The sequence below is a fragment of the Arachis duranensis genome, chromosome 10 (genome assembly GCF_000817695.3).
Source record: "Arachis duranensis cultivar V14167 chromosome 10, aradu.V14167.gnm2.J7QH, whole genome shotgun sequence".
NCBI classification, from domain to species: domain Eukaryota; kingdom Viridiplantae; phylum Streptophyta; class Magnoliopsida; order Fabales; family Fabaceae; genus Arachis; species Arachis duranensis.
In genome coordinates this window covers 101778605-101792313 of record NC_029781.3, presented here as the reverse complement: position 1 = coordinate 101792313, position 13709 = coordinate 101778605, and the positions used below count along the sequence as shown (strand labels likewise).

The 13709-nt window shown below is 24.9% G+C and overlaps 2 protein-coding genes across 2 annotated transcripts in view; both read right to left on the bottom strand.

Moving 5' to 3' along the window:
- LOC107471544 (protein trichome birefringence-like 19) overlaps positions 1 to 559 on the bottom strand; it is a 2265-nt gene extending 1706 nt beyond the window's left edge. The window contains exon 1 of the mRNA XM_016091032.3: positions 3 to 559. Coding sequence (XP_015946518.2) covers positions 3 to 404 — 402 coding nt within the window. The 5' untranslated portion in view covers positions 405 to 559. The remainder of the gene's footprint in view (positions 1 to 2) is intronic.
- An 11399-nt stretch (positions 560 to 11958) lies between these two features.
- The window catches only part of LOC107471404 (protein trichome birefringence-like 19), a 4303-nt gene continuing 2552 nt past the window's right edge, over positions 11959 to 13709 (bottom strand). The window contains exon 2 of the mRNA XM_016090865.3: positions 11959 to 12801. Within this exon, the coding sequence (XP_015946351.1) occupies positions 11992 to 12801 (810 nt within the window). The 3' untranslated portion in view covers positions 11959 to 11991. The remainder of the gene's footprint in view (positions 12802 to 13709) is intronic.

Sequence of the window (13709 nt, the reverse complement as noted above, 5' to 3'; positions counted from 1 at the left end):
TTTCCCTTGACAAGTTTCAAGAACTGATCTGCATCAAAGAGAGGAAGCTCACATTGATCTGGTTTCCACCTCCAATGCATGAAATCTGTGTCAGGCCTCCCAAACTTGATGCAGTTCTGCTGATCCAGTATCCATGGACAAGTTTCATGGTTGTAATATGGCCCTTCAGGGTAAGGAACCCATGTTCCAGAAAATATGTCACACCCATCTTCTGATTCTGATTCTGTTGTGCTATTCACACTGCTTCTGCTTCTCACAGCAGATATCACAGGTGGTGATTCATGGGAGTTTGTCATGAGAGAGAGAGGGAGAATGATGAGTAACAGAGTGAATGGTATGAGGAGAACACTTTTGGAAGTTTTTCTTGTTGTCCCATTGAGGATTTCATTGATCCTAGACTTCATGGCTGTGTGAGATGAATTCTGAACCAAGAGCTTTAATGGACAACATATATAAAATGTATAAAGTACTTTTTGTTCCAATGTTCTGGTTAGATCAAGCTTTCATGCTTTAATTGAGTTTATAGCTGAACTTTATCATAACTCTAGCAAATTATGGATACTCCAATACCATCATGTATTCATGATATGTCTTGTCTTGTTAAAATGTCATTGTATTCTCATGTGACATGTATATAGGGTATAAAAGCAATTTATTTAAAAAAAAAAAGTCTTGTTATAGAAAACAGAGTAAACACTTAAATTGATCCTTACTAAATTTTAGATGGGACACCTTAGTTTTTCCATTGCTTTCAATAAAATATTTAATATACATATAAGATAAATGAGTCTTTAAAAATTTTATTATAAGATAATTACGTAGTATTTGAAAGTAGAAATTGGAATAGAAAGTAGAGGATTGAAATTTAATATTGTATTTGTTAGTTAGAGATTAAAATTAAATTTAATCTCAAAATGCAAAATTTCAATCCCTCTAGTACTTTCAGGAAGTAGAAATATAGGAAGACTGAAATTTCTAAAGATGTAGACTAAAACTTTAATAACATTTATTTTTAAAATCACTCTTATTCAACTCATCTTTTCTTTTTTAATAGGATACTGAGACATAACTCAATCATATACACTTTACACCAAATACAAATATAAGCGCAGTTTAGATTCCAAAAGGATATCATTATAAGATAAATTAGTCCCTTTCAACTCGACAAAGGAACCAATTTGTCCGACGGAAGTCATTTTTAAGAACTTTTAGAGAATAAAAATTTATAAACACTAAAATATCCGATCTAAAATTTGTTGAGGACTAATTTAAGTATTTATTCTAGAATATCTCTCTTTCTTTATTTCTGTTCTCTTTTGGTACTTTCCTCTCTTAAAGCTTAAGCTGTTGGATAGAAATAGAAACTCCACCAAATTCATTAACTAAATCTTTCTCTTGGAAAAGGGCAACTGTTTCTTTTCTAAACCGATAAACAATGACTTCTTCTTTGCTTTTGGTTTTGCATAAACAATGTTCCCTATGCCTGAAGCTGCACATGTTTTTTATATGCATCTGAGTGGTCAAGAACAACCAAGTCTGATGAATAAAACATGTTAAAGAATTATCCAAACAGAAAAAAACATGAAGATTTGGAATCCTATGTGGAAGCTTTAAGAGTTCCTTTTTCACTCATTGGTACTTTAGTACTTAGTAGTAGTGTTTGCATGTTCTATGTGGAAGTGAAAACTTGAAAGGATCAAAATAGAAGTAAGAATTGTTAAATGTATTTCTGAAGTAAGCAAACATGTGATGTTGATCAGTTGATATGTATGTTAGGTAGATCTCTTGTACTTCTTTTTCTTCTTTTATATTTTGTTATTATTATTATTATTGTTGCTACTATTATTTTAGGATAAAGTATATTTTGTGTCTTTAAAGTTTGGTAAAAATTTTAAAAATATTTCTAAGTTCTATTTTGTTTTAATTTTGTCTCAAAAAATTTTTATTTGCATCAAATATATTCTTGACGGCTAAATTTTTAAAAAATTTAAGACAAATATAACAATAATACATGAAAATTATGCTTGATTTGTTTGTATTAAAATGTTGTTCTTATAAAATTGTTGTTAAATCAATCTTAAATTTTTTGAAAAATTAGTCATTAGAGGTATATTTTATACAAATAAAAATTTTTTGAGACAAAATTAAAACAAAATAAATTTAGAAATATTTTTAAAATTTTATCAAGTTTTAAAATAAAAAAAGTATACTTTACCCATTATTTTATGAACTGCCTTTTTCTTGGTTTTGAGATTTGAATATGCTGGTTGGTAAGTCAGTAAATAAAGTTGACTCAACTTTGTACATGTTCCTTATCAATGAAAAAGAAATCTGATTTCATTGCAAGTAGTTGTAATAGAAACCGCCACAAATATAAGGATATCTTTGTTTCCGAAACTTTTAGAAAGTGATTTTATAACTTTTTTTTTACCATGTATATCAGATTCATCCTTCTATCGAGGGTGATTCGTATAGATTATATGTTGAAATATAAAATATAAATTAAAAATTTTAAAATCTTAAAGTTTAAAATTGATTTTAATTAGAAACTATTTTTGTTTAGCTTTTTTGGGGGGAAAAAAGAAATTGTGGTTATCTTATAAAATTTATATATATAAGCATGTTAAAAATAAAAAATAAATTTATCCAAAGTTTTTTTTCAACTCTTAACAATTATTTGTCTAATTTTCATGAATTTGTAGTATTATATAAAATGCAATTATCATGGAGTAATAATAGAGTGACAACATGCAATAAAAACAAAAAAATATTGTTGGCTAGCTTAGGTACTTAGTTGGATTATTAGTTACTTATTATTTGTCCAATGATTTTATGCTATATGAGATGCTAATTATTGTAAAACAATGAGTGAAGATTTGAGTATATAATCTAGTTACTTTTGAACATAGTTACAAAAAACAACTAATTATTGTCCTAAATATTTCACTTATGAAATGAAAGCCATGAAGATGATTTGTCCTTTGTATCCCTCCAATGAGGTGACCCCATCATTGTTTCACAGCAAAGCAAATTAAAAGCACATGAGAGAGATCTATGTTTATAGAGTTTACAAGAATAAATGTGGTGGTTCGGTGCATTTAGAATATTGCCGACACAAAATACTCAATGATTTTCAGTCTTGTGATTATATTTAGGCAAAAATATATTTGAAAAAAAAAAACTAATAATGGAAAAATATTAATTTGGTCCTCAAAATAATGCAAATACTGGCAAAGTAGTTTTCCAAGGATATATTTTGTTCCCTCTTGTAACATACATATTTTAATTTATTTTCTAAAAAAATGATTTTGCAACAAATTAATGTCCAAATTTTCTTTTATATACTTTTGAAAAAAAGTAAATCGAAGTTACATAGTAGATTTACATTCCTATTCTTCTAAACTTTAACAAAATAAGAAGGAGGTGGTTGATTTTAGTTAGAGGAGAGACCTAATCTCTAAAGGTTTAGAGTATCACAAAATGACAAAATATTTTCCCATAAATAATTTGTATGAGTTATGATCAAATAATGACACCAATATCATTTTCAGCAAAGTTGCACCATTCATATCTCTTTATAAAACTTAATTTTTATCGGTTCAATTATATATTAAATTACAAAATTAAAAATTATTTTAATTTGTTAGTCTTTATAATTTTATTAATTTTTTAATTAAATCCTTACAATTTGATCTATAATTAAGTTTTTATATTAGATAAAAATTTATAATTAAATCATTATTAATTGTTATTTTTCATAAAAAATACACTAAATTTAAAATATTTATTTTTAGAATATTTTATAATTCATCGTATATCAAATATAAAGACGAATATTTTTAAAAAACTTGTATCTTTTAAAAAAATAGTTAGAAAGAACTTAATTAAAAGATTTAATTAATCTAATATAAGGACTCATTTATAAAATTTTAAATTATAAAAATCTAATTAAAAATTTGGCAAAATTATAAAGACCAACAAAGTCATTAAATTTAAATCATTAACTATTTATTATAAAGATAAGTGGTATTAAATTTTGTAAAAATAAGTATCTATAAAATTATAATCTAACAATTCATATTCATGTATTTTTGAATTTTTTATTACAGTTATTTTTTATTTATAAATTAAAAAAATGTGAAAAATAATCTTAGATTATCATAAACTTTTATAAAAAAAAATGTAAGACACAAAATTCTGATTGAACAATAAATTTTATAAAAAAATTATAACAATGAAAAGTTACATAATAGTACAGGATAATCTTTAATTTACTTAAACTTATTATATCAATAGCATTTCATTTCATTCTAACTCCTTCCTATATATGTGTATGTTGACTTTATTTGTTTGTTTTTTTCAAGTGTGACCAAATGGTGTGTTGGGAAGAATGTTACCTTATATATGTTGGCATGGTTTGGAAGGAAGTGAAGGAAATTATTAAAATATATACAAGCTGATAAGAATGAAACAAGCCAACAACCATGATTATTGGCTGTTGTAATTGTCTTTTTATTGAATGCATAAAAGCATTCTTTTCCTTTTCTCTCAATTTGTCTATGTTTTATTTCATTGCATATTATTTGTATCAAATCCAAAACCAATAAATTAAATCAGTTGGTCCAATTTCTTTTCACAATATGGAATACTTTTATTATTGGAGAGTATAGAAGAGGCGCTTCTTAATTGAAGTAGTATCTCTAAACCATGTATGTGTTGGAAATCAATCTGTAATAACGAAATAATCAAATATTTTTATATAAGAATAATCAAACTTTTTCAACATCAAATATATTCTTAACAATTTATTTTAGATGGCAGTTTCAGTTTTAGCTTCTTTTTTATTTTCACTCGAAAACTCTAATAAGAAAATTATGAAACAAAATAATCTTTCAAAATTTATAGAGTAAACTACCAAATATGAGCTTAAATAATTTTTCTCGGAGAAAAATACACTCAAATTTTGCTATCGACAAAAATGTTCTCAAATAATTTAAAAGCGCGACAAAAATATCCAACGTTAATATGTATTTATCAAAAAATACTTTAGAAATTAAATTTTGATGCAATTTTTTACAAGCATAATTAGAAAAATGAGATAGTATTATTCTTAAAATTTGGTGATTTTTTTGTGATTTTTTTAAAGTATTATTGATTGTTGACAAAAAAAACCCACAAAAAATATATATATATACATAGCGAAAAATCACCAAATTTTAAGAATAAAAATATCTCATTTTTCTATTAATGCTTGCAAAAAATCATATCAAAATTCAATTTCTAAATAATTTTTTAAAAATATATATTTAATGTTGGACATTTTTTTGTGCATTTTTAAATTATTTGAAGATATTTTTGTCGCAACAAAATTTAAGTATATTTTTGTCAACAATAAAATTATTTGAATATTTTTTGTAATTTACCCGAATTTATAATAATAAATTCATTCTTTATGATCCAAAAAACTACGACCGATAATAAATTCTTCCTATATATTTATTTAAATAATTTTCAACATTATTGTTTTTGGATGAAGTTTGGCGTTGGGTGTATATGGTGGGGTTCTCATGCCATCAATGGCAGGCTGAAACAGTGTTCAATGGTTGTTGGGTATACATTTTTCATTTATTTCAAGATAAGCAATCAAGCGAAGCTTGAATTTTATCTACACATATAATTATTGATTTGACCACTCCTATCAAAATATTTTTTTTTTGGAATTTTTATAATAATTTTAACTCAACAAATAAAAGATCAATCTATTACAAATTTGAATTTTATTTAATAATTTATTATTGTCTAATAAATTACTACATACACAAAACAATATTCAAATTCTTTTAAATTCTTGACAAACGAATGAATTAATCATTCTACCAATTCAAATTCGTTTGTATCAAATGATTGAATAATAATGATCATAGTGCTACTGAATGAAGTATTACAGAGAATAGGAATGTGAAAATTTTACATAACTTTAGTCATATATTGGTTGAAGTTTGAGGTTAACATTGGATTCATATAAATTTTCTGATCAATATGCTAAAATTAATGCATTGCAAATTAATTATCTACACCATCATAAATATGTAAAAATATATAAAAATATACAAATATGACTAATTTAGTAAATAATTTTTTGTTACACATAGTATTATAAATTTTATAGTTAGTTCATTCGTTGGAGAAATGTCTCAAGAACTCAAGTGTTTGTGATAATTTGTGATGAAATGATTGATGATCAACTGAATCTAACGAAACATCCAACAAACTCTATCTGCCATTGCCTTAGCAGTTGCCACACTTCCCTTCACTTCCCAGTCAAGTCATTTTTTAAACAATCCCCTTCTTTTTTATTTATTTTTTTTCACGTTATGTTTATTCTCTTTTATTCTTAACGATCGCTTGCTATTTATGTAGTACAAATATTGATATGAATACAAGATATATTATGTCATAGATACACTAATTTTATTTTTTTACAGGATATGAAAATACGGTATATATAAATAATATGATATATTTTTTAGATAAATTATAATAATATTTAAATATTTTAGTAATATTAAAATATAAATTAATATTTTAAGTATTTTTAATATTTTTTAAATTCTATAAAGTATTTAGAATAATTTTGTTTTAATAAATGATATTCTTTTAAAATTTATTTTAAGAATATATATTAAAAATAAAGTTAGACATATTGATATGTGATGGTATTTGAATGTACTCAAGCATGTTTGGAGAAGCATAATCTTTTATTTTTTTATTAAGATACAATTAAACATAAAAAATACATGTGTGGAACAAATATCAAATGAGTGTCGTGTCTAAAATGTGTTTAATATGCAAATATGACAGTCAATATTTGATGGCTTGCTACCCTGTACTACTATTTCAGGCTCTTTTATATTCCAAATTTCAATAAGGTTTAATTATTCTGTCAGTCTCTATAATTTCATCGAATTTTCAATTAAGTTCTTATATTTTTTTTTTCTTTTCAATTAGGTCCCTATATCATATTAGACTTTGTAACTAAACTTTTACCGTAACAAAAACATTAAAATCAACGGAATATTCTGTTAAACTATATAGAAGATTCGGTCAAGTATTAGGCATATGCGTTTTATTTAACGGAATATTCTGTTAATAATTTCAATATTTTTGTTACAGCAAAGACTTAATTACAAAATCTAATATAGTATAGAGACTCAATCACAAAAAAAATATAAAGACCTAATTAAAAATTTAGAGAATAACTAAACCTTCCAATAATCCATATATTTTTTAATGGAATAATCCATATAAAATTTTAGATGGTGAAACGTGACAATAGATACTTATAGTCATGTTTGCTAATCTTGACCATTTTATTGAAAATTATGTCATTCTTTAAACGAAAATCACATTCAATAAGAGCATGTTGAAAAGAACGAGTGTATTTGGCTTTTTATAAAAGGAAAATCAAATGTTACATTTACGAACTGTGGTGATAAATTCTATTATTAGATTATGACTGAAGTCACGGTTTAAAGTGTGGCATTGAATATTCTTTTTTGTTTAACATTATTACGAAGACTTACCAAAAGTAGCTTTAAATGTCTACAGGGACGGATATAAGGGGCTGAGTGGCGGCCTCGGCCCCCAACTTTTTTTAAGAGTAATAAGTTATTATGTATAATTTAATCTTTTTTTTAAAAAATATTTAGTATTTAGTTTAGTATAAATAAAAATTCAGTCTAATTTAAATATTAATAATTTTTAATATCTAAAAAGTAAGTAACAATATTAAAGAAATAATGATTTCTAATATCTAAAAAGTAAGGAACAATATTAAAAAAATTTGAAAAAGATATTATTACTAATATTTTTTAATTAAATAAAAAATTTTAAATATCATAAAGTGAATTCTTTTTCTTCTTATAACCGTCTTTTTTTATTCATTTTGTATTAATTCTCTCTGTTTTAACTGCTACAATTAAGAGATCTTTTTCAACTATGAATATTGTGAAAAATAACTTAAAAACAAAATAAAAGATGAATTTCTTGATAATTTTCTTTTAATTATATTGAAAAGAAAATTACTGAAAAATTTTACACAAATTCTATTATCAGTGAATTTTATGATATGAAGAATCGACCATTTCGTTAGTAAAAAATATACACATATTTCTTTTTACTTTAAAATATATTCTTTGTCAATATATTTTTATAATACATCTTATATTATATAATTTTTTTACATAATTTTTAATATTATATGTGTTATTGGCCCCCCCATAATATCATTTTTGGATCCGTCCCTGCCTACAAGTATTGATTTTTCAAGCCAAGAAACATTGTATTTAACCACATAATAATTAAGAATACCTAATACCTAATTGTCTAATTATCCAACTAATTATAATTCAAATAGTATAATCTCTTCATTTTTGTTTAATGGTCTTGAATTCGAGTTTCACTTCTAATTAAAAAAAAATCTAATTAATTTTTGATAATTTTAGTTACCATTTGATCAGTATAAATATTAAACTATTTTNTTATTCGTAAAAGATTTTTCTAAAAATATTTTTGCAAGTACCCATTATCATATCTTAAAATTGGTCTATTTTTCTCTATTAACTGTAATAGGGAAAATGAACCATATTTGCGGCTCCCCCTAGTCCATAACTAATAATCTTTCAGTAATGTACAACAATTATTGAGCTAATAATATAGGCTCAATGCGACACCATTTAGATCAAATTTAACAAGAAAACTATTAATACATATTAATTTTAATAAAATAATTTCCTTTTAATATAAAACTAAAAAAATGTCCATACTTGTAATAGAATGTTTATATGACATCACTTTATAATTAAACTAGTTGGAGCAACTTTGTATTTTATTTTATTTTTGGTTTCATTATTCATGGAAATATGGGATGCTGGATGGGTCCAGCGCCAACCTATCTCCAATGTATCTTATATACACAATATTCTTAAGTTAAAAATTAATCCATCATAAATTTAAATTTTATTTAAAAAATATTATTAGTTAATAAATGATTATATATCCAATACAAATTTCGAATTGTCGATGGACCCAACACTTACTCCATTTTTATCTCATATGCTTGGTACCCCCTTTTACTTTTTGAGTATCCTGAGCTTAATATATAAAATTGTTTGTCCTTAGTGTATTATAGATTCAATCCAATTCAAGAATTAATATGATACAAGAATTATTTTTCTAACACGTTGTAGACAGAATTTTGTCCGTTAAAATTCAATAGAATAGGAATAAATTACAATAAAATTTCAATAAATACAAGTAATATGATACAATTTCAGGTTATAAAATTGGTTATTTATTTTACTATTAGTCTCTGGAGCTTTGCTCTAATTATATGCAGCAAAAAAAAGTCATGGATTGATCTATGAAAGTTAAATTTGTCTCACAAAATTAAGCTATTTATCTGAAAAGCTCTCCATGGCCAGCTTCCGATACTTGCTTAGATTCATCACCGCATTCCATTTATATCGCCAATATGCCCTTGTTGTCATGAAACAACAGAAACAGTCACTCATTGTTTGATCGATTTGCTCTAGAATTAAAGAAATATGGTCTCAGAGTTATCTTCGTGACTATCTTCCCCCTCAAAGTTCTAACGACTTTTGGACATGGTGGACTGCATCAATAGAGATGCTTAACCCGTTGAGAAATGCTAACCGTAATCCTCAATTGTTTGCCATCATTTGATGGAACTGCTGAAAAGCTTGTAAACAGTTAATTTTTGAATGTCATACTTCAATGCCGTCTGCCATTCTATCAAGCTCTATCAAGTTGCTCCGTGAAATCCAAAGAACTCCCAATTTGATTTATCATTCATTTTTCTTTAAAATTTTTCTCGTTTTTCGACCATGCACCGTTGGATGAATACTTTCAGTGTATTGTTTTGGGAAATTCCCACCTTTTATTATGCTATCCTCTTTTTAGATATCTTTATATTTTATTTTTCAATAATTAATAAAATATAACCTACTATTTTTGAAAAAAATAGATTTAATCCAATTCTGATAAATACTTGGAGTTTTGATAATTTATTTGGACTAACTCTTAAGGGAACCACTCAGATAAAGATGTCAAAAACGTCCTTTTTTAAAGATTTTTTTAATAATTAAAATTTAACACATATAACTAGTTAAATTGTGTTATTTTTATTAAAATTAGACAAGACAAATCAATTTTGTTGAAAAATTAATAAATTAATTTTGAACCGGTCTAAATTAATATTTTTTATAAAAAATAACTACAATATTCCTATTATAAAAATAAATAAAATACCCCTATTTATATATTAATTTTAAAAATCCTAAATTCTAGCTTTTTTTTTCTGCCGTGATAAGGTTAGGATTTAGAGTATTTTTAATATATATATATAATAGGGATATTTTAGTTATATTTTATAATACGGATATTATAGTAATTTTTTATAAAAGAAGGATTCTCAAAATTAATATATATAATAGGAGTATTTTAGTCATTTTTTATAATAGAGATATTGTAATCATTTTTTATAAAAAATAATATTAATTTAGACTAATTCAAAATTTGGTTTACCATTTTTTTTAGTCAAATTAATTTGTCTGGTCTAATTTTGACAAAAATTAACATAATTTAATTAATTATATGTATTAAATTTTAATTATTAAAAAATATCTTAAAAAGAAGACATTTTTAAATTTTTTATCTGGTGTCTCCCTATTAACTTTTAGGTGAAAAAGAGGAATTCAATCTGAGTCTAGTTCTAATTACTAAGCAAAAGAGAATGAAGCAAGCTTAGGGTTTATTTGGCAACCACGTTTGAGGAGGAAAAGTACGTTAAAGTTTCTTGAAAGGTTTAATTTTTTGTTTGGCTAATTTTCTTTTCTACAAACGCATAAGTGATTTTATTCACAAAACCACGTTTATAAGTAGCAATAATTTTTAATTTCTCCGTTGCACGAACGGCCTTTTAACCACTACATTTAATATTTATTTTTCTTTTACTAATTTAATCCTTTACACATGTTATTGCATTATTTATAAAATTCTTATTATTTCTCTCTGTACAGCTTTTTTTATTATTTATTATTTATATTTTTATTAATTTTTTAAAAGAATATATATTTTTATATATTCTTATTATTTTTTATTGCATTATTTTTTGTGTATTATATTTATTATTATCTTTTTATAATAGAATTTATTGATCTCATTAGGTAAAATATAAAAATATATAAAAAATTAAATATGTATAAAAAAATAACATTATAATTTAATATCATGTCCTTTTATGTAATTTTCTATCTAAAAAAATAATTTTAACTAATATTATCCAAATAATATTTATTTTATCAAAATCAATTTTAATATAAAATTATCAAACATAAATCATATTGATACAAACTTACTTTTATCCAAAATCAATTTTATAAAATCATTTTTATTCAAACTTCAATTTCACAAACTACAATACAAACACAATTCAGAACCTTCCTTTTCATTCTCAAGTTATAGGAGAAGTGTTGGAAATAATTACATGAAATGTATTTAACAGAGGCATATATGAATTAAAATTCAATAATTACAATATAAGTGATTCATAAATTGAATCATTTCAACTTTTTTCATTTTATAATTTTTCACAATATTCTTCAACTTAGCCATCAGCATAATAAACACTAATTCATCATGAATTTAAACTCCGAAAATGCCATAAAAAAAATAGATTGTTACATATATAAATTAGATTTCAAATTTTTTGTATTTACTTAAGTATACAAATTAATTGATTATTCAACCAATTCAAGTTAATTGAATCATATCTACTTGTATGTAGTTCAAAAGACACTATTAGTCTTTTGGTATAATTAATGTATAACACATAAAATAAATCACAAAAAATGTTTCAAAAATAGTATACTCAAGAGATTAATAAGATATAATTTATGATATACACTATAGTCAATCTCTCTGCAAATAAGGACTCTGTCCATGGTTAGATCTCACACCCTCCATCTTAAGTAAGTGTAATAGGAAATCGCTCCACGTGTCGATGGGACCCGGCAAGCACCAATGAACACAATCATTGTACAATGTCACATTTTCATTGGGCAAATGGCCATATATACTTGGATGGCCATCAGGTCTCAACAACATTGATTGTGTAATATCAAACAACCTAAACCTTAAACCCTTGTCTCTTCCTTCCTCCTCAGCAATTTTGAACTCTTCTAATTGGATCCTATACAACTCCAAAAAGGAACCTTCTAATTGTGTCTCATTGCTCCTAAATGGCCTTCTTCTCAAACAATTCCCACCTTGATTCCACAACCCATTCTCAAAATGTGAGGGTGCAAATGTTCTAAGAAATGTTATACCCTTAAAATTCTCTAATCTATTGATGGATCTAAATGCTGCCCTAAATGCCATCCTATAGCCATAGGTCATGTTCAAGTCAGTGACATTTTCTAAGAGGCAATAATGGCACCCAACAATTTGTTGCTTCTCATAGAAAACCATTGGCCTAAAGAACCATTGACCACCATTTAGGATGACAAAGTCAAAGTCTTGAATTTGGGTTGACCAATTGTCATCAAACTCATCAAGGTAAAGGTTGAAGAGCCCAGTGTTTGTTGGGCCATTTGAATCTCTTTCTTGGGCTTTGATGAGATGGGGTGACCAAAAAGTTGCCAATGTGAAATTGTAGCTTGGATATTTCCACCTCATGAAATTGAAATCTGATTTTTCTGACACATCTATGGGCCATTCCACCTGGAAATAAAAAAAAGAAAAAACAAAAAACCTTAAAAAAACAAGAAAATAAAAAACCTTAAAAAATTGTGAACTTTATTTAGGGTCCATGGATATGGTTTTTAATTTTTGACAAAAATGTGAATTTCAACTAAAAATATTTACAAAATAAAATAAAATAGTTGAAAATCTTCATATATCATTGTTCTATATTCATAAACACTCTTTAAATATTTAATTTTTAATTTTTTTAAAATAAAATGTCCTTCTTGAACAGCAGAGGTTAAGAGATTAGGAATTAAGGTATGTTAGAAAAATTCTAAAAAAAAGATTGAGTGGAAATGATATATATCATCAATTTTGAAATAACAATAATCTCTTTTCTATTTTTACTATGAACATGTTTAAAAATAAATGACATGTTAAATTTCTACTCTTTCAACAATCATTTTTTGCAAGAGAATAGATCAATAAAAAGCAAGGTAAATAGTATTGTGGAAGTTGATCAAATAAAGCATCTAGTAATGGATTAGAGTTAAATTGGCTATTCAACATTATTATGAGAATAAGTAATGCAAACTAAAGTATTTTAATAAGTATTATTTTTTATTCTGAAATTTAAAATTATTTTTAATATTTGAAATAACTTTTAATTCTCATTTCTATTATTAGTTTTATTTTTTACAATCATTAAACACTTAACAATTAGCTAATTTTTTCTCTTTTTCAATTTTATTTTCACATTATTATCTCAATTTTAGACTATCAACGCCACTTAAATTATCACCCATTTCCTTCTTCATCTTGTCTCTTAACAATAACCACCACTACCACTCCTCATATTTTGATTGTGATGGTGGGGTTTAGAGTGAAGGTAGTGGTGAAAGTGATAGTCATTGATGATGTGATTATGATCATAATGTTAATAA